The sequence below is a fragment of the Schistocerca gregaria genome, unplaced genomic scaffold (genome assembly GCF_023897955.1).
Source record: "Schistocerca gregaria isolate iqSchGreg1 unplaced genomic scaffold, iqSchGreg1.2 ptg000560l, whole genome shotgun sequence".
NCBI classification, from domain to species: domain Eukaryota; kingdom Metazoa; phylum Arthropoda; class Insecta; order Orthoptera; family Acrididae; genus Schistocerca; species Schistocerca gregaria.
Window position 1 is genome coordinate 146053 of NW_026061953.1, and position 23345 is coordinate 169397.

The 23345-nt window shown below is 49.0% G+C and overlaps 5 protein-coding genes and 1 long non-coding RNA gene across 10 annotated transcripts in view; 2 read left to right on the forward strand and 4 right to left on the reverse strand.

Moving 5' to 3' along the window:
• The window catches only part of LOC126314437 (DNA ligase 1-like), a 36554-nt gene that overhangs the window by 11772 nt on the left and 1437 nt on the right, over positions 1–23345 (forward strand). The window lies entirely within an intron of this gene.
• LOC126314429 (uncharacterized) lies at positions 1861–7909 on the reverse strand. Of its 4 annotated transcripts, XM_049992406.1 has the most exons (9): positions 7569–7909; positions 6348–7471; positions 4615–6259; positions 4390–4557; positions 3801–4332; positions 3600–3726; positions 3248–3520; positions 2302–3166; positions 1861–2236 (listed from the first exon to the last, which is right to left on the reverse strand). In XM_049992406.1, the coding sequence occupies exons 1-3, from the start codon at positions 7769–7771 to the stop codon at positions 6174–6176; spliced, it is 1413 nt and encodes a 470-aa protein (XP_049848363.1). In that variant the 5' UTR covers positions 7772–7909; the 3' UTR covers positions 1861–2236; positions 2302–3166; positions 3248–3520; positions 3600–3726; positions 3801–4332; positions 4390–4557; positions 4615–6173. The 4 variants fall into 4 exon arrangements, with proteins under 4 accessions (XP_049848363.1, XP_049848361.1, XP_049848360.1 ...); XM_049992404.1 differs by having other exon boundaries at positions 4615–7471; XM_049992403.1 differs by having other exon boundaries at positions 3248–3726; positions 4615–7471; positions 7569–7870.
• On the reverse strand, positions 10337–11383 carry LOC126314456 (60S ribosomal protein L9-like). The gene is made up of 3 exons (XM_049992432.1): positions 11346–11383; positions 10995–11062; positions 10337–10933 (listed from the first exon to the last, which is right to left on the reverse strand). Exons 2-3 carry the CDS (start codon positions 11038–11040, stop codon positions 10386–10388), a joined length of 594 nt encoding a protein of 197 aa, XP_049848389.1. The 5' UTR covers positions 11041–11062; positions 11346–11383; the 3' UTR covers positions 10337–10385.
• Positions 14207–17423, forward strand: LOC126314433 (vam6/Vps39-like protein). The gene is made up of 2 exons (XM_049992410.1): positions 14207–16744; positions 16819–17423. The coding sequence occupies exon 1, from the start codon at positions 14207–14209 to the stop codon at positions 16736–16738; it is 2532 nt and encodes an 843-aa protein (XP_049848367.1). The 3' UTR covers positions 16739–16744; positions 16819–17423.
• On the reverse strand, positions 16596–19307 carry LOC126314443 (uncharacterized). The gene is made up of 2 exons (XM_049992418.1): positions 19064–19307; positions 16596–18593 (listed from the first exon to the last, which is right to left on the reverse strand). The coding sequence occupies exons 1-2, from the start codon at positions 19292–19294 to the stop codon at positions 17424–17426; spliced, it is 1401 nt and encodes a 466-aa protein (XP_049848375.1). The 5' UTR covers positions 19295–19307; the 3' UTR covers positions 16596–17423.
• On the reverse strand, positions 19498–20370 carry LOC126314459 (uncharacterized). Its single transcript, XR_007555859.1, has 4 exons — positions 20193–20370; positions 20049–20127; positions 19877–19959; positions 19498–19741 (listed from the first exon to the last, which is right to left on the reverse strand). It is a non-coding gene; the product is annotated as an uncharacterized LOC126314459 (long non-coding RNA).

Here is a 23345-nt window from a genome sequence, read left to right on the forward strand (position 1 = left end):
CACCGAATTCTGAATGCGGTCGATACGCGGAATTCCCAATAATGTGTGTACTGTCATTTTTGTCGTACACAAGAGAAGATATTGGATTAGCAACGATATCGCCATTGCCCTGGAAATGTCTCGCGACAATCACCTCAAAAAACCTCGCACCGTCGTTGCCCAAAGAAGCCGTCCCGCAGCTGTTCGCCTATGCGCTTCCAACGCTATTAGAGTCTATAGCGAAAGATGGCATCATTGCGGCAGACTTTCATCTTCACTCTACAAAACCTCTTTTTTCTTGTGCACTGCTGCTAACGGCCCGTATGCACGACCTCCAACTCCTGTCAGATGAGCAGGTCTCCATGCTTCTGCTGCTGGCACTGTTGCTGCTAAAAGCCCATAAACTCTCCTCTTCTCCCAACTCGTTCTTCTTGAAACAATTCTCTAAACTCGCCAAGTTCCTAATGCTCCATAGGCCCCAGCCACTCATAGAAGAAATCAAGTCCTATTTGAACCGCACCAACCACCAAAACCAAAATTGGCTCAAACAGCTGGGCGAAAACCCACAAATATCTGCATCGCTATTTGTAGCATTAATTTGTACCCAACAAGACCTTTGGCCGTCTGCCCCCCAACCACATTGGATCGACCTCCTCTTCAAATCCCTTCCATTCCTTCTCTCCGAAATACAAACATCAACCAGACTCTATAAAAAGCTCCTAAACAATTGCCTTCTGTCACTTGTGTCGTCTCCTCTCTCTCTTCTTATCTCACTCGAACCCACCTTGTTCCAGCATCTTCTCTCACCGCACCCTCTCCTATTCGGCTTCTCACTGGACCTCTGGCATCTCATCAACCTGTCAGCAGTTGACGCCCTGCAAATTCGATACGCCTCCGCTCTATCTGACGTCCTCATCTCGGTACAACCCCTGCTCTACCCAGATCGCTGTCCAGACGCCGCCCCAAACCTTCTGGATTACAGCATACGCTCGAGACTCTCCAACCTGTCCAAACGCATGTGCAAGTCCTGGCGTACTCCAGCACTATCCCACTTCCATCAACTCACCACCCTCCACTCTCTTCACTCCAACCTACAACTACAACACCTCGTCGATATCCTCCCCATCGATCGAACCACCTGGCATAACCAATATCTCCATATATTCAACCAATCCGTCACCTCTATCATCAACCACACACACTTTCCATACACACGAAGATCCACCCTCGCTCTGCGCGTCGCGTCAAAACTGCTCGCTCACTTTTACGGCCACCTACCCTACCCATCCATTCAATCCCTCCAAGCATTCCTCTTGAAACAGATCCACCTATTGCCCTTCGACCACCCGTCTCTGCCCCACATCCTCAGATCCCTTTCTTCCCTTCCTGCAGTCCCCGATTCCGTCACTCCTCTATTGCGCCAACTCGCCTATTCAACCTCCTCCTCTCCCCTCGTCAAAATGGCCATCTCCAACCTGCTCCCTCCCCAACAACTTCTCCCTTTGCTTAATGAACGACTCTGGATCGTCCCCGCCTCCTTCATACATCTCTTACTTCCTATGTCCAACCCTCCCCCCGTCCCCCCTCATCTACCCCATGAAATCGCGCTTTCCCAACAGAAGCAACTCGTTCGCCTAACTCTGCATGACTCGTCTCTTCAGCGCGCTCAACAGTCTATCCTGCAACTCAAAAGCACACTCACCCTTCTATCTCACCACACAAACCGCAAGTCGCAGCTTTGCGCCCTGCGTTCTGCCCTCCACACTCTGCGCTCTCTATACTCCGCTCTGCCCCAGTTCAAACCTGACGCATTCAACCCCATGTACCATTAGACATACCGGCCCCCAATCTAATACCAAAAAAAAAAAAATAAACAAAACCTATGCTGTTCAAACCCTTTATGCCGCCCGATACTGCATCCGTTCGTCTCCTTCCTCTTCCACCCATACCACCTCGCATCTCCCTTCTTGGACCAGGCGACTCAATGCATCGCATACGCGCTCCAAAGACACGCTTCCATCCGGCGCCACTAACTCGCGCACCTGAGATGCCGAAAAAATCGGCCTGACGTCGTCCAGCCAACGAACTGAATTCAACGCAGAAGCGGAAAAAATAAAAAAAATGCGGTCGACAAGAGATTCAGGCGAAAAATCAACCTTTTCACTATGTCTATCGGTAATGCTGTCTAACCCCTTCGGAATGTTTTCCCGAACATCTAAACCCTCCCATGCACCCCCCTGTACGCACTTAGGCACGTCTAGACAACACTCACGTCAGCACACCACACCAACACCCTAGTCATCACGCATCACACACACGCACCCTCGTCGATTCTTTTTTGCTGACAACTCGCCGCTTTTGTCAGAGTTGGCACATCAGGCAACCTAGGAAAATGCACCTGTGGTGCCTCAATTTCAGGGGATATGGGCGCCTTTCCAGTATTTATTTGACACCATAGATCTATTATGTCAAACGAGTTGTTCTTCTCTGTCCTCGGAGACACAATTTTGGGCAACGCATTTACGCCCCATTCGTCCCTACCAACGTTTCCAGTGCTGTCTGTCCAATGCACAGAGCTGAATTCCTGCGTCTCCATCGTCGTCCGTACCCCCCTTTCGATCGGTCGCTTCTCTGCCACTTGTTTCGTGGACTTGTTCGCGCCCGTCTGCCATTGACTAAGCAACATCGCCGTTGTGTCATTCAGTACTGGAAACGCCGGCGAATGGTACTCTAACGCGCTTTCTATTCCGGGCGGAGTATATGTACTCAACGGCGCCGCCTCAAACAACGGCGCCCATTTCGTCGCACCCGGTGACCAACGCTGCATTGACTACTCGCACCTCTCCAATCGACTCACTTCTTACCAAATGCTAACCAAAAAAATCTGGTACAATCTTATGCCATTTATTTGTGTATTAACGGTTACTTTTTTTCACTGCTCACCCGAGCGCAACCGTCGTTCTTTGTGCGCGTCGCTCTGGCAAGGTCGAGGTCTCCCGCCCTCGACAAACATTCACAAAAAAAATTTTTCTACTACGCCACCTCCTCGCTCTGCAGTTCTACATTCGCCTGTTCGATCGAATAAAACATGACCTTCAAATGGTTCAGATAACGATCATATCGCTGTTGTAGCTGTCCGTTCTTTTCCTCCAATGCGTCGATTTCTTCCTGCAGTTTTCGAATATTCCTATGATCGTGTGCCCAAAAATATGTACGTGTTAGCGTATATGCTTCCCACACACAACCCGCTCGTTTCGCGACACCGTACTCCTGAAGAGTGCTTTTAGAAGGTAGCATGTTGATCATTTTCAAGTATTTCAAATACTCATCTTTCTTTGCCTTTTCTGCTAGAGCGAGTTCTAAATCAGCTTTGAGTTGTACCAACTCTTTCTGCAGCTGCTCTATTTGTAGCTGTTTGGCTTCGAGCAGCTTTTTTCGGCTCTGAAAGTCAGATAGGTTTGATTTGACGATCAGTGCCGTCTTTTGAGTCGCATATTCAACCTCGTCTAGCTCCACACACAGATCATTGTACGCCTTGACACTGCAAAAAACCCCAAATGTGTCAACACAAAAAGCGTCGCCAATACAAACGGGTTCAAGAGAGTTTAAGAATAACGAACACGGAGTCGGTTGAAGGTTGGTGGTCAGAAGAGGATTGAGCCTCGATTAAGTTGCAGAACGCAATGTATTTTTTCAGAGCCTGGTTTACGAGTCTTTCTTTGGTTTTGATAGCTTTCAAGAAGCACTCTGGAAAAAAAGTGTCAGAGAAAAGCCGCTTTTAAGCGAAAAAAAAGGGGGATGGCATGCGCGGGGGGATCTACCTTCAAAGACAAGGTCGCTCATGATGAGAGGGATTATGGTCAGACGCCGAACACAGGGCCGAGAATAAGCCAGCAAACGACTTCAAAGGACACTGACTGTTCCGAAAGAAAAATTGTATAGTGTGTATTAAAAAAATTGTACGGCGGACTTTCACGTCTTCTTGAACGGGGTGGATTCTCTTTTTTCATTAGAGGATAGCACGTTTGCCAGAGTTTGATTGATACGGTGTTCGCGTTGTTCTTTGATAAGTGCAGATTTTCGATATTGACAAGAGGCCCAGCTGATGCGTTGATTGATGAGGTCAAGTAGGTGCTGACTGCTCTCGCACCAAGAAACAAGCGCTACTCGCATATCGGATAAGTCGCTCATTTTGACATCTCGGCCGAACGTTTCACCGACTTCAAACAGCCGTTGAGCTGGATTGAGTCTTCCCGTGCACAGACCGAGGTATATGCATTCGATGATTAGGTCTTCAAGGTCTCGGACATGGGAAATGTCGAGGGTACTCATAAGCTCGTCGTAGGAGATGGACTTTGTGGGAGGTTGTTAGCTGCGCTCAAAAAAAAAAAAACCTCGAAAAAGACGTACGCGGCTTCTCGAAGCGAGAGAGACGAAGGTGAGGCGCTTGAGCTTGAGCGCTTGAGCAGGAGAGAGCTCCGGGAGATGAGGGTTACTTTTGTAATCTTGAAAAGTACCATAGGCAAAGGTTTGGAGGAGTTGAAAGTGCAGTCTTCCTTCTGGGGAGAGGTTCATGGTCTGAAAGAAGGGGTGAGCAGATTTTGAACAAGCGGTGGTTGACGTGCGTGGACGTACGGTTTGGAAGCTTGGATCATGAAGGAGTTCGCCGAAGACGTAGACGTTGGGAGAAGCAAGGACATCTTGAACAAGAGAGACCAGGGTGCTGGTGGAATGGGTGGATTTAGCGAGTTCGACAAAGTGCCGGAGGGCGTGGCCGTCGGAGATACTAGAGATGGACATAGGCATAGAGTGAGGTATACGGGAAGTCAGAAAATAATTTTTTTAGGGGGTAGACTTTTTTTATAAAAAGTGGGGTCTTTCATATCGTTCTAGGGGCGTGGGGATGAGGCGGAGGAAGCCACCAAATATGAGGGATGTGGACCCGAGTAGGATGCACATGATCCATTGTAGAGCGGACAGATGCGTGGTGAATAGGAATTGCCCGCAGAATTCGACGAGAAGGGCTTGGACGACGAAAGAGGATAGAATAATGATTAGGAATGGCCAATTGGAGAGTATGCCGGAGAAAGGGTTGTATTGATTCGGGAAGATACAGCGCGCGTTGATCAGGTTGAACAGCTGGAGGTAAACAAAGACGTTGAACAAGATGGTGTAGTGGACGGAGGCGCCAGAGAAGAGCATACCGTCGGGAATGCCCCAGATCTTGGGTCCGAGATAGAGGATGAAAAGGAGGAGGGTGGTTTGAAATAGACAGTGGCCGATGAGGTTTCGCCACATGAGAGGGGAGATGATAGGAGAATGTCGCCCGTATGGCTTTTGATGAAGGAGGAAGGGCGAGGGCTTTTCGGAGCTGAAAGCGAGGGCGGCGAGAGTGTCCATGATGAAGTTGATCCACAGGAGTTGGGATGATCGTAGAGGGGTGTTGCGATCGGTGAGGGCGCCAATGAAGGCAATGAGAAGAGCGGTAAAGTTGACTGTCAGTTGGAACTGAAGGAATTTTCTGATATTACCATAGACGCATCTTCCCCATAGAACAGATCGGACGATAGAGACAAAATTGTCGTCCATGATGATGATGTCGGATGCGTGCTTTGCCGTCTCGGTTCCCATAATTCCCATAGCAAGACCGATGTCGGACTGTTTCAGAGCAGGCGCGTCATTGGTTCCGTCGCCAGTGACGGCTACGATTTCTCCTTGCAGTTGGAGTCTTTGGACGAGTCTGAGTTTGTCCAGCGGTTGGGCGCGAGACAACACGCGAAGTTTGGGAAGGATGGAATCGAGTTGTTCGTCGGGCATAGACCGAAAGGTGGGGCCGTCCAAAAGAGTGCATTGCGAGGTCCAAATATTGCATTGTTGGGCGATAGATCGGGCGGTGTCTGAACTGTCTCCTGTAACCATGCGCACGACAATACCGGCATTTTTGCAGCTTTGAACGGCGTCCGGCACACTAGACCTTATGGGGTCGGCAATGCCGAACAGAGCGACCAGCGTGAGGTCCTTGGAATTCAGGTCCCACTCAGCAATCTGCAGACCGTCTTTGTAGGCGATGGCGATAGTGCGGAGGGAATGTCGAGTCATGGATAGAAGGAAGTCTTCAAGTTGAGCCAACGTTTCAGAATTCACGGGCCTGCTGGATCCATCGTGCACCAGCATCTTAGAACAGCTCGGCAGGATCAATTCTGGCGCGCCCTTGCAGTGGAGGCGATGGTAGGCAGAACCCGATTGCTGAACGATTGCAGCCATACGTTTCGTTTCAGAACTAAATGGATAGAGTTTTATCAATGGGTTCGAACTCCTATAGCTCCGATAATCCATGCCGAGCGCATAAATAAAAGAAATCAACGCACATTCCGTTCTGCTTCCAACCATTTCGTGAGACGCCGATTCAAAATTCACTGATGCCTTGCTGTTGACCGATATGCCCTCGCCGAGAATCTGAACAACCGCGTCCGATAGCTCAACCGCGGACGTGTCTTCGAAGATTCCCCCTGCTATCCAGCCCTTTAAAACGGTCATGCGATTCTCTGTTAATGTGCCCGTCTTGTCGCTACAAATAGACGTCGCTCCGCCCATCGTCTCACATGACGCCAAACGCCTCACCAGAATCTGATCTCTCAGCATGTATTTCATCGAATACGCCAACGTAATCGTTACCGCCAGGGACAGACCCTCGGGAATGGCCACCACCACGATTGTAATCGATATCACAAAATACTTCACCCAGTCTAATAAATACGCCCACTTCCACGGCACCGGCACCACTCTTATCACCCATCTAATCATCAGCGCCAAAAAGGTCGCGAGCGCAGCTGCCGTGCCTATCTTTCCCACCAACTTCGCCAAGTTGTCCAAACGCCTCTGCAACGGCGTCGGCGTGTTCTTCACCTTCAAGCTCCTCATCATCTTCCCATACTCAGAATTCTCGCCCGTCGCCAGCACCAGCATCTCGCCTATCCCGTCCGCCACATGAGTCCCTGACATCAAAAAGCAACGCTCTTCGTCCTTCTTCACCGGCTCGTTCTCTCCCGTCATCGACGATTCGTCCATCGATAAATTGCATCCACCTATATATAAGCCATCTCCCGGCGCCTGATCACCCGCCTCCAACAACACCACATCTCCCACCACTATTTTGAAAGTCTCCAGCATCTCTTCTATTCCGTTCCTCCTCACCTTGACCTTAAAATTGTACTTCACCTTGTCCAAGCGCTCGAACTGCTTGTCCCTCTGGTACTCGTTGACAGCCGTCACCAAAGTCACCACGCTCACCGTCAACAATATAGACGCTCCCTCTATCCAATCGTCCCCTCCTTCGTCACCCGAATGCATCTCCTTCGGTATCGCCAAAGATATCACCAGCGACACCACCGCCACTCCCAACAAGATCTGCAATGTCAAGTCGTTCAATGCCCTCAACACCAGTCTAAAAAAGCTAGTCCTCCTGGGAGGACTCACCTCATTCGTCCCATACCTTTCGTATCGTGAAAATGCCGCACCCCGTTAAAGACTATCGGATACACAAAATCTGTTAAACTCTCACATAAAACACAAAGCCTTTCCGAGCGTACGTCGCTATTCTGTGCTTGAAGTCGGATTTATCTAATAGTCCAACTTTCGGATCGACCCGTAGTTTCCTTGCAATCCCCTCAACTCCGCCCAATTCGCGAATGCAGTTCACATCTTTTTTATTCAAAATATAGCTAATCTCCTCCACACCTAGCTCGAAATCTTCAAAGTCAAACGATTCCTCGTTCAATAACGACGAATTCATGGTTTTCCGCCCTTGTAGCTGCGCTTCGGTTCACCCAGATTTGGTAAGTCTCTAGGAGCAATCAGAAACTTTCTTCTTGCAAAATCAGAACCTGGTACAATTCCTGGTCTTTTGTACGCGATATCAAAAATGACTGCTATATTTTCAAAAATCAGAGCCTATTTATATCAGAACTGTGCACTCACAAAAAAAAAGATCTCACCCGTCAACTTCTCCACATTACTATCCTTACCCGCACCTTCAAAATATGTGACGAAATCGCAAAAACTTCCAATTCATCCAACTTCTATTTCACAAAAAAAAAAAAAAAACACGGTCCGCGAATTCAACGATCTCGCCTCGTCTTGTCGCGCGAGAAAATCGGCACCTACCCTCGTGTCCGATCAGAGTCTAGCTTGTAGCATTCAACGAAAAGTGACTGTGCATGCACAAATAACTCAAAAATTTTAATACGCGGCAAAAAATTTCTTATAACCTTCTGAAGAGTGGAAAACAGCGCATTAGACCTTCAAATAATCCCTTAGACACCCAATGAACAGCGCCTCTTTCCTCCCCCGTATCATTCGCAGTGCTCAGAACAGCTCGGCTGCAATAGAGAGTTAGAAACATTTAGAAATCATTTTTTTTTCTTGAAATAGATCGACGACTCAGTGTCTACTAACATTAACGCCCGGAGATGCATCATCCAACCAGCGCGCTGATAACTCGTATTCCTCGCCCACTAAACCAAAAGAGTCGTGGATTCTGCGCGCAAAACTGTGCCGCACAGAGTGAAACCTTAGGATTCGATCAGAAAAGTCCTCCCTGGTACTTCGAGCATCAAGAAAAGGGAAAGTTCATGCCACTGATGGGAGTAAGGTGGCCGAGATTGAAAAAATTGCGCGAGGTGATGATACAGAATGTAGCGTATTTTTTTAACGTACATTTGCTACGAGTTTGTTCCGCACATAAGATTTAAGTCTAACCGATAGGACGAGATGACTTGGCACGCCTGATGAGACGTGCATCATATTTGTACGAGGGTGACCTATCTCATCAAAGAACGCAGATGACAATACATCGGCAGACAAATTATGTCGATGGGTTCAAACAGAGCACAACTACGTTCTATTTGACGGACATAGCTACAACTTACGTAAACTTCAACGAGCATTAGAACATCGGCTGGCTCACGAAGTAAAAGAAGACTCAATTTTGGCCACAAAGGAAATGCCAGAGGCCTTTTACATTTCAAGGCAAAAACGTCACAAAAATGCAATTATGTACAACTCGATTCTTTTACCTCTAAACTTGCGCCGTGGCGAAGGTCAGAGGTATGAGATTGAATCGAGTTTGCGCCAAGTGAGTACGATCAGAGAACTGGCAAAGCAAACACTACAAAAATGTCCAGAAGATGGCAAAAATATTCACCAAGTTGTGGTGGGTCTAGAACACTTCTCGACCCTGAAGCGATTCTCTAATCAGCTGAAGTACGGAGTAAAAGTTCCATCTTTAGGCGAAGGAGATAGCATCATTCCGTTTCGGGGAATTGGGAATCTGGTTGGAGAAAATTTCGAATATGTCGACCTCACTAAGCGCATCCTAAAAGATCATGTATTTCCAAGTCTTCCACAAAGACCTAATGTCTTGAATGCAGCTGCGGGCATGGGCACGTTGGCAATACTCACGGCGAGGCTCTGGAGAGAACTCCACCCCAATCCAGCTGACGAAATCAACATTTTGGCGTCGGATATCTCTCCTCATAGTATAGCGTGTATTCAGCTAAATACCTCGAGACTTCTTGGCAATACAGAAAAAACTGTTAAGACCGTAATGTGTGATGTGTATCCACAAGGTAATGAAGACATCTCAACGAAAAAATACGACCTTATAATCTCTTATCCGCCATTCATCCCATCTCCCCGTATGATCTGTCCATCTGAAATCGGGTCATTCGATGTACATGGGCATGTCTTGTCTAAAATTCTGCGTGAAGCCCCAAAAAAACTTGTTGCCCATGGACGACTTGTAATCATCTATCCCACCTTCGCCTCGTACTTAAAACTTCAAAAACAAACCGTGCCAGAACTTGCCAAATCCTACGGGCTCACCCTTCTGCATTCCGAAGAATGTGCCTATCGTTCACTTTCGACCAAAGAAGAGTATGGTAACCTTCTCAATAGATTCAAACGACATGCTCGCGTTCAAGCATTTGTCTTCTCTGTGCACTCTTCTCAGGAATCATAGTGCTCGCCCAGAAAACGAACGCTTCTATATACCTAGCAAGGCAAAAATAAATACCCGCATATATAAAGACAGATTTTCTGTAGCCAGATCCTGGCGATAATCACATACAAAGAGGAAACGCTCGTTGTCACTTCAAAACATAAATGACGTCTACTATGATGTCTCGTCAATGAACAAACATACACAAAAACAGTTCATGACAAGTTCATCATGTCAAGAACCAGCGTCACGCATGGTCTAGAGCGTAGAGAATGAAAGTCCGTTGCCCACAACATGCAAACCTCTTGACCAGAGCGCTGTGTAGACGAGCGTGTTAAATCTCTGAAAAAAAACCCAAAATTTACGAGGGCAGAGCAAACAGCTCTTTTCAAAGGCTTCTTTTATCAATTTAGACATCTTTAACGGTATCTCCGAGGATACGTTGACTGACATAGATACCGTCGAGGAATTTACGAATATCTTTGTTCTTGACCCTGACAGCACCATGGATGTTGGCAGCACTCTGAGAGACCTTTTCAATGTCGTTTCCGTGAAGGGCGATTTCGTTTTTGACGTCCTTGGAGAGGCAAACCGTGACACCGGGGAGCATCTTGACCTTTGGAATTTCGCGCTGACCAAGGAAGTTACGGATTTCGACTGCGTTCCCGTGACCAGTTTCCTTGTTCTCATTGAGGATTGTAACGATGATAGGGAAGTGAGCGAAAACGGAGCGCATTTTGTATACAAAGCCTTTAGTAACGCCAATAATCATATTTTTTATGTGTGTGCAGATAGTACGAATGCATGAAAGATGTTTTTTATTCCCCCACCAAATTTCGACCTTCAAGCGGCGCTTATTAATCTCATAGATATCCACTTGAATGTGTCGAAAGCTTCGAGTAAGTGTTCCGCGCGGTCCCTTGATCGTTACGACCCGTTTGCTGACAGTCGCCGTGACTAAAAAACAAGGTCAGTCAGCTAAGTTGGTATCCTATATACATAAAAAAAAAAATCGTACCATTATCCGGTATCTCCACGATACGACTCGATTGAATGAACTTCATGATCTACGTATACCCCTAGGTGCTGCATAAACCGTTAGCTCGGCGGAAATCACTCGCACGACACAGCGATGATCATCTTTGAAAAAAAACAATTCACACTGCTTTGAAAAGTTTATCCTATTGTTCCTCTCTTCTGCGCTCCTCTCACCTCAATACCATGTTCTGTATTCACCTTCCCTATCGCGCTCTTTCTACCGCTTGAATTAATCCCCCCTTCTTGAAATATCGAAATCCCGAGCAAAAACGCCTCACTTTTTGACCATCTAACGCATATGTACAGCAAAACAGCAAAACAAACTACGTACCAACTACCAGGCGGTGCGCTGCGAATAGACTGACGATGGCGATGACAAGAAAATTTTTAAGATTTTTTTTTGATCTATATAGATCCGAAGTTCCCATAATATTTTTGTCTTTATGCGGCTTTTTGCGTATGTACTGCCTCGGTGATCCTTTTTGCCCTGTGCAGGCGCGTTCCCTCTCAAGTGCCTGTTGTTTGAAACTGTTCTAAAAATAGAACACCCCAATCTCCCTTCGTGCCCGTGCGGCACTCAAGCTTTACTTGATTGTATATATAGACGCGCATGCAATACTCACGTTTTTTTGATCTATTCCTCTATTTCTATATTGCAAGAGCACTGTATCACCCGAAATGCGAAAAGAAACTAAGTGGGTGATTATTCAGAACATCACCCAATAGAGCTCAGTGATTTGCTCTATATTATTGTTCTATGCCTCATTCCAAAGAGTCAGCCGGATAAGTCAGCCCACATTGAAAATGCAAAAAATCAGTCGTATGGTCTGCATTTGAAAGGCGAAACAATATGCCATCTGACTTCCTCTCTTAGAAATCTACAGGAATGTGTGTGTAAGTATATGGAGTGTCTCCACTTTACACAAAACAGGATTAAGTCGTTAATCTACCTATAGCAAAAAATTGTGTACCACAGAATCCGCATCGACACTCATCGCGGTGATTGATGAATGGCCATGTATTTGATAATATTGACACTTGCGAAACCCTGGACGTTCGCACTTGCTTTGATGTCTAGGGTCAAAAAAAAACACAATGCTATCAATCTACGAATTTCGAACACATGTTTTTCTCTACGTCGCGTCCCTCGGTCAACATCATTCTGCTAACTCTCTGTTGGTGCGTGCGCTACGAAATGGGGCTGTAAGTCGGATAGAATTGATACAGTGAATTACAAGGGAAAGAATTCGAGGTGCTAGAGGGCGGAGAGTGTTTTTGTCGAGGCTCTGCAGGATTAGAATTGAGATGCATATATTGCGACCGCTGGACGTGTACACAACGTACAGAAAGGGTCGTTGGAGAGTGCGAAAATTTGAAAACTGCACTCGCAGGATATGTGCAGCTGGGAGCAGGTTTTGGCCAACAGAGGACGAATATGTTGACCTTTTAGAAGAGCGTTGCCGCGAGTGCAGTTCAAGATTGAAGCGCTCAAAATTCTTCTGTCAAAGTGCACGTTATTTTTGACAGAATGACGAGATATCGCAACGCGGCTAGACAACAGATATGAGCAGCGCTTACGAAATGCACTTCTTGAAATTTGACCTCCTCTATCTGGGATCCAAAATAGCTCGGTCAGATGTAGATCCAGAGGGTTGTGTCGAAAAGGCACAGAGAGGGAGGGAGAAAACGCACGCAAGGGGCAGTAAGTCAGATTTCATGCTAAGTCGCGCCAATTTTATAGACGGGCAAGCCGATTGACTGTCACAAAGATGATGAGCCAAAGAAGTGTAGCTCGCACCAGGAACGAGGGACGCATAATATATCACTCGATAGGCTCTGGCTTGGGCTGGGGTTCTCTTTGGTATAAAAAAGGCACGATAATTCCGTCGTGACGTAGGCTTCACACAATTGCAAGGAGGCGCACGGAGTTTGCAGAAGCGTGCGAACGAAAGGATATACGCTTATGAGGAATTTGGAAGAAGCGCGCTCGCCCTGAGGAAATGACGTTGCCGGTTTCTAGAGAGGTTGCTGTTCGAGAAGACGTTCTTGGTTTGAGACGCGGTGGGCGAGGTTATGAACAGGGGAAGACAACGTCTGATGTTGGCGAGCTCAACGAAAAAAAACTTGCTGAATTTCTGGTTTTTGGCTATTTATTCTCATTTGTCATAGCTATTCGATGGTGAGTGCTAGTTGAAGAGAAGGAGTTGCTTTGAATGGTGCGACGGGTGGGGGAAGGTTGGCTGGTTCGGGGCCCAGCAAGAGGAGGGGGGGGAGTACGCCCGCGAGAACGTGAAGCTGACGGAAAAAGGGGGCAACGTGTGTACACGCACATAGATATTCTTTATTCATTTGCGTGCATTTAGAGGAGCGTAAAAAAGTGGCTCTGCACGAGAAATGACGGCAGCGAAGGGGATTCAGCTATTTAAGTGGTCATTGGTCGCTGGCAAACAGCCGTTCAAGATCGAATGCATTGACGTTCTGAGTACGGAAAGATGATAGAGGGAGAGTAGAGAGAAATACAGTAAGCTAAACGCGCGCTCTTTTGGTCGCGATCATGCGTCTGTCGTATGGGATGATTGTGATCGAATCTAAATGGAAAACACTGAGCAGGAGACGAAACTGGCGAATACCTGGTGGTGGGAAATGCAGACGGCCAGTTGGCGGTGTTCAAAAGAGAAGGTATACAAAACGAGAACGTGTATATGCGTGTATGCGGTGAGGGCTGACCATTCAAAAGGTGAGGAGGTGAAGATGATAAGGAGAGGGCAGGTGTCTAGGAAACCGGTGGTGAGGGTGTCTGCGGTGAAGAGTTGGAAGAGTGTTGTGGCGCTGAGCGATGGGGTGGTGTCAGTATATAGGTTCGGGGATTTAGAGTTTGAATGCTCTCTGGAGGGGGTGAAGGAGGTATCGTGGTACGATGTGTGCGAGTTTGGTGACGGGATGGTGAGGCTGGCAGTGGTACGGAAGTGGAAGGAGGTGACGTGGTTTGAGGGAGGGAAGGGGGGGAGTCTTCAGCTGGTGTCAACAGTAGCAAGCATGAAGGGGGTGAGAATGGTCAAATGGGTGCCGGGAGAGTTAGAAGGAGGAGGGGGAAAGTTGCTGATAGGGACGGGCGATAAGTATTGGGAATTGGATGTGGGGACAGGGGAGAAAAGACTAGTTATGCCGCTCGAGAAAGGGACGACACCGAACATGGTGGCGCTATGGAATGGTGAGTATATGCTATCGATGGGAAGCAAGGTGGTCCCTGTACAGGGGGATGAGCCCAGTTGGGAGGGAGTGATAGAATTGTCAGAATACGCAACTCGGCTGAGTTTGTCATATCCGTACTTGGTGGCACTGACACCTAGATCCTGCGAAGTAAGATGCCTGTTTTCGCGTATAAGAATGGAGCAGTCTTTCGTAATAGGGGGGGCAAGGTGGATGGCAACGAGCGAGAACGTGGGAGAAGGATGGGAAAGTTCGAAGTTGAGGTGTGGTGGAGCGGTGTACATAGCAAGTAGAAGGCAAATATGGTCTCTGAATCCGTGTCCGGTAACCGAGCAATTGGAAGAATTGATGGAGGCTTCGAGATATGAGGAGGCTACATTGCTATGCAGGTGTCTGAGTCGGCTGGATCTGCCGAATCGGGATCGTCTGCTATCAAAAGCGCGCACTCGGCAAGCATTTCGGTGGTTTAGAGAGGGCCAATACGCCCGGGCATTGCAAGTGCTCTCGACGCTGAAGACGAACGCGTTGGTGGTGTTAGGAATGTATCCTCGGCGCCGATGGCGCTGGAGCGAAGAGAAAGAGGAGAGCTTACTACCAGAAAAGTGGTGGAATATCACGCAATCGATGGATTACGAGCAAGCTTCTAGTACGCTGGAGGTGATCGATTTGGATCGGTCCATAAGGGAATTGATTGGGTATTTGTGGGAAGAAAGACACAGATGGCATAATGAGGCCGTTGCGAATGTAGAAGAAAGAACACCTTCCGAGTCAAATGATGGGCATTTTTACAGTTTTTTCCCTTCTAATCATGCAGGCACAGCGCTATCCGCTGATTCTGAAAAGACCCCTTGGAATGACACGTCTGATTTACCGGTCGTCGTAGACACTGTCTTGCTCCAAATTCTACTTCACCTCGACGAAGGCGAACAGTTACTCTGGCTTCTCAGTGGCGATAACCACTGCCATCTTGAGCGTTGCGCCGACCTTTTGATGCGTCTCTCCAAATACCGAGAATTGCTCATGCTCTACCGAGGACACGGAGAGCACGAAGCGGCACTCAAATGGCTCAAAATGAAAGTTCTTGTCGACCAGTCAACCGATCGGCCATCTCGTCCAATCGAAAGCGACGGCCGCCTCGATTTGATCGGCAGCGCTAGACGCTCGTCAACGACCAACCATCAATCACCCACCGACCGCCCTCACACCAATTATCAGGGCAATCCCAGTCTCCTCGAACCCGGAGAATGGCAATATACTCTGATCGCTCTGAAAAATGGAGACCAATTCGATTCAGTGACCTCCATGATCGCCTACCTTTCCACTCTAACTTCTCATCATCTGCAACTTATCTTCAACTACAGCTCTGATCTGCTTCGGCTGCATCCGAGAGAAGCCCTCCGCGTCTTCACCTCTCAACGCCTTGACCCCTCCATGAATCTCCCTCGAATAAGCGTCCTCGAGTACTTGAAACAACAGTCCCAAAAGGCCCTAGAAGGACAACAATCGGTACCGCCTGTCAAAAATTCGAACGAAGAACTCCAAGAAGGGCCGCCCGGCAACAGGCCCAGTAATGAGGTGCATCCTAGCCACGACGAGTCGGCAAGAGCAGACTTGGTCCGAGACTACTTGGAAGAAATGATTTTCGCCAACGGAGACCAAACTCTCGAATTTCATGATGAATTGCTCAAATTGTACCTTGACCCCCTCCTGTCTTCAGCCATCGATCTCTCGACATGGGAAAACAGTCGAGATCAAAAACATTTATTGAAGCTGTTCGAAATCAGCCACTCCTTGCGTCCAGAGTACATTTTGTCTCATTATCCTCTGACTGAATATAGTCTGTACCGAGAAAAGGCTGCTCTGCTTGCAAAGCTGGGCGAGCACAAAGCTGTGCTCAAAGAGTGCATTTTCAAACTCCGAGACCTGCAAGAAGCCGAGGCCTATTGCGAAAAGATAACCGCAGAGTCGCGCGAATCTTCTCTAGAAATTAGCAATGCCTCGTACAACGTCGATGCGCCTGCGCACACAACCATTTTTTGCCAATTTCTAGAACTGCTATTACAGCCGCCTTCTCAGGAGGAGAACGAGACCGTGTACCAAGCACGCCTTTCGTACGCCTGGACTCTGCTAGAAAAACACTACCGTCGCTTCCCGTTGCAGCGAGTCTTCAGCACTCTACCCACCGACACGCCACTCCAGCGCGTACAGGGATACCTGGAATTGGTTTTGAAGGACATGGTGCAGTTGCAAAGGCATACTCAGGTGCTGCTCAATATGGAGCAGAGCAATGCTTTCCATACTACAATTGCGCACAAGCAACTGCAGGCGAAATACGTTAACGTTGACGAAAATACAAACTGCAAGAAATGTCAAAAAAAAATCGGTCTTTCGATATTCATATACATTCCCGGTAACGGTGATACAATGCATTACCAATGCTACAAGGCTGGAAAGCATCGCTATGGGAAGGACTCGTCCCCGGATTCTCAAAGTGCGAGCACCTTGTATCTATAGATTGACGTGCGTCAAAGTTATCAAAACATGAAGGAAAGCGCTTGCCTGTAAACTAAAATTGTGGGCGAATTCGCTTAAAGTGCGCTATGGATCGGCAAATAGATACAGTGAGACGTATTTCTCTTACACGAATAGGCATGTCCAGTGCTCTTCACGGATATGCTCAAAGCACATGAAACAGAGCAACGCGGCTCTCCGAAAAGGTGCGTCAGGAAGTGTGCATACCAGTTTAGGGATAGTGGCTAGACTGCAAAACGTATGAAAGGTACCGCCCTCACGCGCCGATGTGTTGGAGAGTGTATGTTGCAAAGCGTGGTAAATGTCGAATTGGCACAAAAAAAAGTACACAGTATGGTCTAGTCCACACACGAGACGGGCTATTTGTACAGATTCTGTTGTACGATTTTGTCTTGTAGCATGTCTTCATACACGTGGTCAGGATGTGTGCGGTTTCTTCAGCGCAGACAGATCAAAAAGATGATGTGCGACCTGCAACCACCAAATATGGGGGCGTTACCGTTCAGCGATAGCTGTAAAAATAATTGCGGCTCTTAGTGACCGAAACAAAGAGCACTTTTGGACGGAAAGGGACGTTTGGCAGAACGGATCACAGAATCTGTATTAACAAAAATCCTACGCGCACAAAACGCACGTGTGCGGCCTGGCTAAGGCTGGATGAGACAGATTATTGCTCTGTATTTTGTGATATTTGATGTGTAGATGATATTTTTTGTGTATGGAGGGTAATTTTTGGAGAACGTTTTTGTTTTTCTTCTTTGGCGAGATCTTGTCCTGGTTTCAATCCCATCCAGGCGATGTCTTTGCACTTTTTTGCTAGCACGTGTTGTGGAGTGGAGCTGACTTCCGCGAGCTTCTCGATGATGAGTTTTTCTTGGAGAACAATCTCGTCAAAGTCGGATATGAGCCACTGGCCAAGCGATGGTGGCTGTCCAGGTGATGATCTGAGGGGAATTTTGTTGGAGAATGTAACGAGATGCGGTGCAACGTGGTCCTTTAGGCGGGCGAGGCATCTGGAATCGTGAAGAGAATCGAAGAGCTCGAGGCTGTGAGAGGCAGATATTTGGTAGGTGAGTTGAATTTCTAAGGTGGAATTGCGCCAGAAATATTCGGTCCCGAAAAATCGAACAGCGCGGAGGTAGGAGAAAAGACTGGACAAGGGGACGACTAGCGTATGAGGGAAAAGAGATGAAATGAGATCCGGAGAGGACACTTTGGAATTCTGGAATTCTGGAATATTGGATACAGGCGGCCGATTTGAAAGAGCGGTTGTTTCCGCCTGGATTTGTTTATTCAGGTGAAGGTGTGCATCTAAGTTCAGCGCGTCATAATTGAATGCTAGTTTTTGTAGAAACGCGGAAGATTGTTCTTTCCAAGTGTCGTAGTTTTCGATAGGAGTTGAGAAGTTCAGTTCTAAGTTATCTAATATAGATACTTTGCAAGGCGCTTCATTTCGAAACTCGAGAAGATGAAAGACGAATTTTTTGCTCAGTAGTACAGGTTTTATGTTGCTGACTTTCAGACGATAGTCAAAGATTCTAGACCAGTTTTTGTAGTTGTTTATCATGATAGTGCGACAACTCGGATGCAACAGCTCGCTCGCCATATGCGGGTCGTGCTCAGAAAAGGCTTCAGCGATGGCGGCAAAAGCTAGCGCCACGCATTCGTCGGTTGAAGCCCAAATCTCTTTATTTAAAGAAGTTAACCGGCGAATGATCCAATTCGCTAGGTGTCGTTTCCAAAAAGGATGTTTCAACTTAGACATGCATTCTTCGCGCTCGGCACTTGAGTTCTTCGAGTATATGGATGAAGAAAGAAAAGGGACGAATGTATGGAACTAAGCTGCGGTTAAATATCAGTGCTTCGACAATTGATTATTCTCAGAAAACATGTACACACATAGGGCCTAACTTTGTACGCATATGCATTTCGTGCGGGTTTATGCGGAAGGCTTTACGTGTAGTACACTATTGAGTCTGCAGGTCTTCCAGACCGCCTCACCACGTCTGCGAGGCAGTAAAATATCGCATTGTGTATGGCTTGTAAAATTTGGGGGAAGCGACTCCCCCGTGAGGCAAATTTGGCAAATGAAGCCTAGTCCCGTTCGAGAGCCGTTCCATGACGACGTCGTCTTTACACAGGCGCATGTGGTACGATTATTGGGGCGTGCCATCATCCTCTTCTCTTGTGTTAGAACACTGACATGAGAGGCTCGGTGTTTCAGTCGCGTGTAAGTCGATGGCATGGCTCAGCGAACATCCTGTTTCCCAATAGTATTTTTTTTTTTTATGAAGGTTGAACACGTACAGAGGGTTCTCGAACATGGAACGCAGGAGAATTCAATGAGTGCATCTGAATGCGTTCTTGCAAGTCTTTCTGGTCTTTTTCAGTCTCTTCTCTAGTTGGGACTCGTCGAGGCTTTGTGGCTTGAGGTGCGTCGCCAAGAACCTGCCTTTGACGGCGAAGATTGGCAAGCCGCGGTTTCAGGGATAAACTGCGCGGCCCAATCGCGGTCCTACGACGGACGCCTTGCCACATCAAACCGATTGACAGGGGTGGAGAGACAGAGGCAGAGAAAAAAAGTAAATATTTTTTTTTTGCAGTTTGGCTACGAGGTGCTCGCGCCAAGGACTGTTTCAAAGGGAGGGGGGGGGGTTCGTGGGGGGACAACGAGAGTAGGCGAAGCGACTCGCCATGACTTTGGTGATCGAAAAGTTGTCGATGGATTTGTGTTTTTTTTATTTTATTTTGCGTGCTTACAGAAAGGTGCCGTTGACCGGAAGGTGCGCGTAGAGCAGAGGAGAGACAGATTGGGGGAACAGTGGAAAGACGTCAAAAGATTTAGTTTGTGCCCAGTAGTTTGGAGGCGCGCTGCATGACGCCATCTTTCGACAGATCGTACGGGCGGCCCTTAGAGGGTATTTCGACGATGATTGGAACCAGTTGTTCGTAGCTATCTACGGTCGGCCGAATGAGTTCGGCAATCTTGAAAAAAAAGTTGTGAATCTGGTGAAAAATGAGGGAGGAGGGGGGTTGCGTTTGGTTTATAGGAGGGCAAGGGGGGTGGGTTGGGGAAAGTGGGACAGTTTTGGTTTTTTTTGTGGGGGGGGGGAGACATACGTCTTGGGTAATAAGCAAGATGCCGACGTCTGCCCTGGAGGTGAAATTTCTGAACGTTTGTTCGATTTGGGAGCGCGGAGTTTCTCGAGGGGCCGCAAAAAAAAAAAAAAATTAGCTGAGGGGCTTTGAGAGGGGAGTAAAGAAGGGGGGGGGGGGAGAGGGTGGCGCGTACTGGAATCGACGGCCAAGAAATTCTTGTTGTCTTTTTCGGAGTTTCCGATGCCCGCGAGGAGGAAGCCGACTAGGGTGTCCTGGGCAAGAGAGGAGTGTTAGAAGGCACGAGGTGACAGGAAAAGAGAGACGTTGAGTTGCGTACTTCGTCGGCGATGATGGCGAAGAGGAGGTCGTCGGTTTTTTGGTGAGAGGATAGCAGCATGTGATTGGAAGGGCGACACGAGAGTGATAGAGAAAAGCGAAAAGGCGAGGGAAAAAAAATGGTTAGATTGGAAGTGAGCAGGGGCGAAGGAGGAAATAGGAAGACGTGCGAGCGGAACGGCTGCGTCGAGCGAGGCGAGGGTGGGAGGAGCGAGTTGCACCGTGCTTGCACGGGCAGTTGTTGCGGGTGTTCATTCGACGAGGGTGGAAAGGAGCAGATAGGCGTCAGAGAGCCGCGAGAGGCGTGCGATGGAAAGTATGTGTAGGATGTATGGGAAAATATGTGGTGAGCGCGCTTTGAGCGCATATTTGGTGTATGCGAGGAGGTGGTATTTTTCGTAGATGGGCGACGAGAGTTTGGATTGGACGGAGGAGAGGAGGTCCCACGGCCAGTGGGAGAAGGAGGGGTCGCTCTTGTAGTAGTCTAGCGGGAGGTGCTGGACGCGGAGCCCGGAGTACTCGCAATAGGACAGCTGGCGGTTGCCGAGTTGGGAGACGATGGAGAGGAGGGTGGACTGGTGGACGGAGATGGAGAGGAGGAGGAGCCAAGCGGCGTCTTGTTGGAGTTTCGCGCGTGCGACGAGGGTGGAGTCGGTGAGGGCGACGACGAGGCAGACGCTTGCGAGCGGGGGGTGGCGGTTTGGAGGGGCCGGAGAAGGGGAGTCGGGAGAGGCGGAGAGGTGGATGGACAGGTGGCAAATTTTTTGAACAAGCGCGCGGATTTTGAATATTGGAAAATGAATTCCGGATTGGGACAGGGACAGGAGCGTGGTCGTGGGCACGGAGCACCTGAATGAGTCTGATAGGATGAGGTCCGTGCAGGGGTGCGCATGCGGATGATTGGAGCTGATATAGGATTTCAGGATAGGGGAAAACCGGACGGGAGTGATTTGAGTTTTCGGAGTTGCGAGAAGATAGACGTCCGCATTGAAATTCGACGTTCGTGTTTCTATGTGCTTGATGGATACTTCCATGCCTGGAATCAGTCCTAGACAACACGAGGACAGTTTCATCGGGATAAAGACGCGGACAAACGACGTCAGGTGAACATTGGAAATCACAAGGACGAGGCAAGGTGCTTGGTGGGATGGCCTAGGACATTCGGTCATGTGCTTTGGTACGCCGCTACGCAAGTCAGAATATCTGAACAAAAGAACGCCGTATATGTTGGCCGCAGAGGGTGGCAGGATGGACCACGTTTTTTCCGTTAGTTCTTCTTTGTCGCCCTCCGATTCCGATTGAATTCTCGCCAGTCGAGTGTACTCGTCCACCAAGTAGTGGTGGTCTTCCAGCTTCACGATTTGGTCGGCTTCGTACGTCTCGCCCTCTCGAATCATGCCTATTAGCGCGGTTTGCCCTGGCGCAAAATCGACCATAGACGAGGATTCCTCCTCCTTCGAGTCCCGCGCCTCGCGAGCCCTCGCGTGCACACACACGCGAGACAGATATTCGCGTGGTTCCAGTCGTCGGCCACCATCGCCGGCTTCTCCTGCACCGAGAGACGGGCGCGACGCCTCTTCTCGTGCAGCCCGACCCTCCTCCCTCCAGAGGGGCACTCGCCCTCATCCAAGAAGCACATGTCCGAAGCGAAGCCGACCAGGTTAAAACGGCTGAAAGTAATTCAAGTACGACTCCCTTCGGCCTAAATGGAAGCAAAAAAGAAAACAAAAAAAAAAAAAAACGAAAAACGTGTCAATTCGACGCGACGACGGGTAAACATCACCGAAGGCGCGCACGCGCGCTCGGCGCGGTCGCGAGAAGCGGCATTGACGCACCCCTGCTGTGCGCCTGCCTCCGGGTCGCTCAATTTCGGACTCCGCTCTCGTGACAGGACTTTTTTGTCCACGCTTTCCTGGAAAATCCAGAACCGCTCCAACTTGAACACGCGGGAACAGGTGGGACGGCTCCAGCGCGCCCAACAGCAGGATGGGCAGAGTGGACGTGCCGTCGAAAAAGTGGAGACACCCCCTCGGTCCTTGGAGCCAGGAAGGGCGCAAAACGGGGGAGAGGTGGGAGCTGGTCGTTTCCGGGGTCGAACTGTTCTCGGTCCGCCCGGATTTTTCTCGAACGTGGGACAGCCGGAGGGTGCCTATCAGGACGTAGTTCGCCTTGTGGAGCTCGAGGTTCGCGGTAGCAATCGACGAGGAACCTCCATTGCACGTCCGCGTCTTTGCGGTCCAGACAGGAAAATCCCTGGGCGAAGTCCGTCCACAAACGTAACCTCGAGTACAGTATTTGGTTAGAACGCGTCAGGCGCCAATTTTTGAGCCATTTCGGCCAGTAGAGCTCAGGAAACGGCTGGACGCTCGTCGGACACCGAAAAGAGTCCGAATCGTGCCAAAACCACTCGACTCCGCACCCTCTGCATTCAGTGTCGAAATCTCAAAGCGAGCCGCTAAGGAGCTCAGAACTTCCGGGAGTCCACCGCGACCGAGGAGAATTTCGTCGCGTTCAGAGCAGTCGAGAGTCCTCTCCGCCATCGACTCCGCCCACCGAAACATCGGCACCGGCAGGCGGGACCACGCGCTGCTCGTCGACACCTTGCACAGCGGAAACGTCTCGCTCGCCGCGTCGGCGAACAAGTCAATCGAATAGCGACTTCGCACGCACCAGCCGAACCCAACGTGCGTGTCTCGCTGATAGAGCGCGTGAGCATGGCGCAAACTCACCCTAGCGCCCACTCTCAAACCCATCCCGAGCTCGCACAGTCGCCTGCGATAAACGTACACTCGGTATCGACCATCCAACTCGAAAGAATATCCGTCAAAGTCGCCCGTCACTTCCCCAGAATAACTCTCGACCATCTCGCCTTCACGAACAGCCGAACCGCGAAAAGACCCGCCCCCCCCCGTCGACGCTCGACCGCCCGTAAACCGAGAAACAGCGAACGTCTTCATTTCTGTGTTTTGTGTTGTACGTTAACTCAATGACACTTTTTGCGCTGTATCTCGGTCCACCGTCGGCGCCACTTCCCGCGCTCGTCGTCCCCTCTCCGCCTCGACCGGCGTCTCTCGCCTCTTCCTCCGAGCCGCCTTCTACACTCGGGCCTCTCCTCTTCTCTCTCGGGCTCGCCGCGTTGCGCGCACGCTCGAGC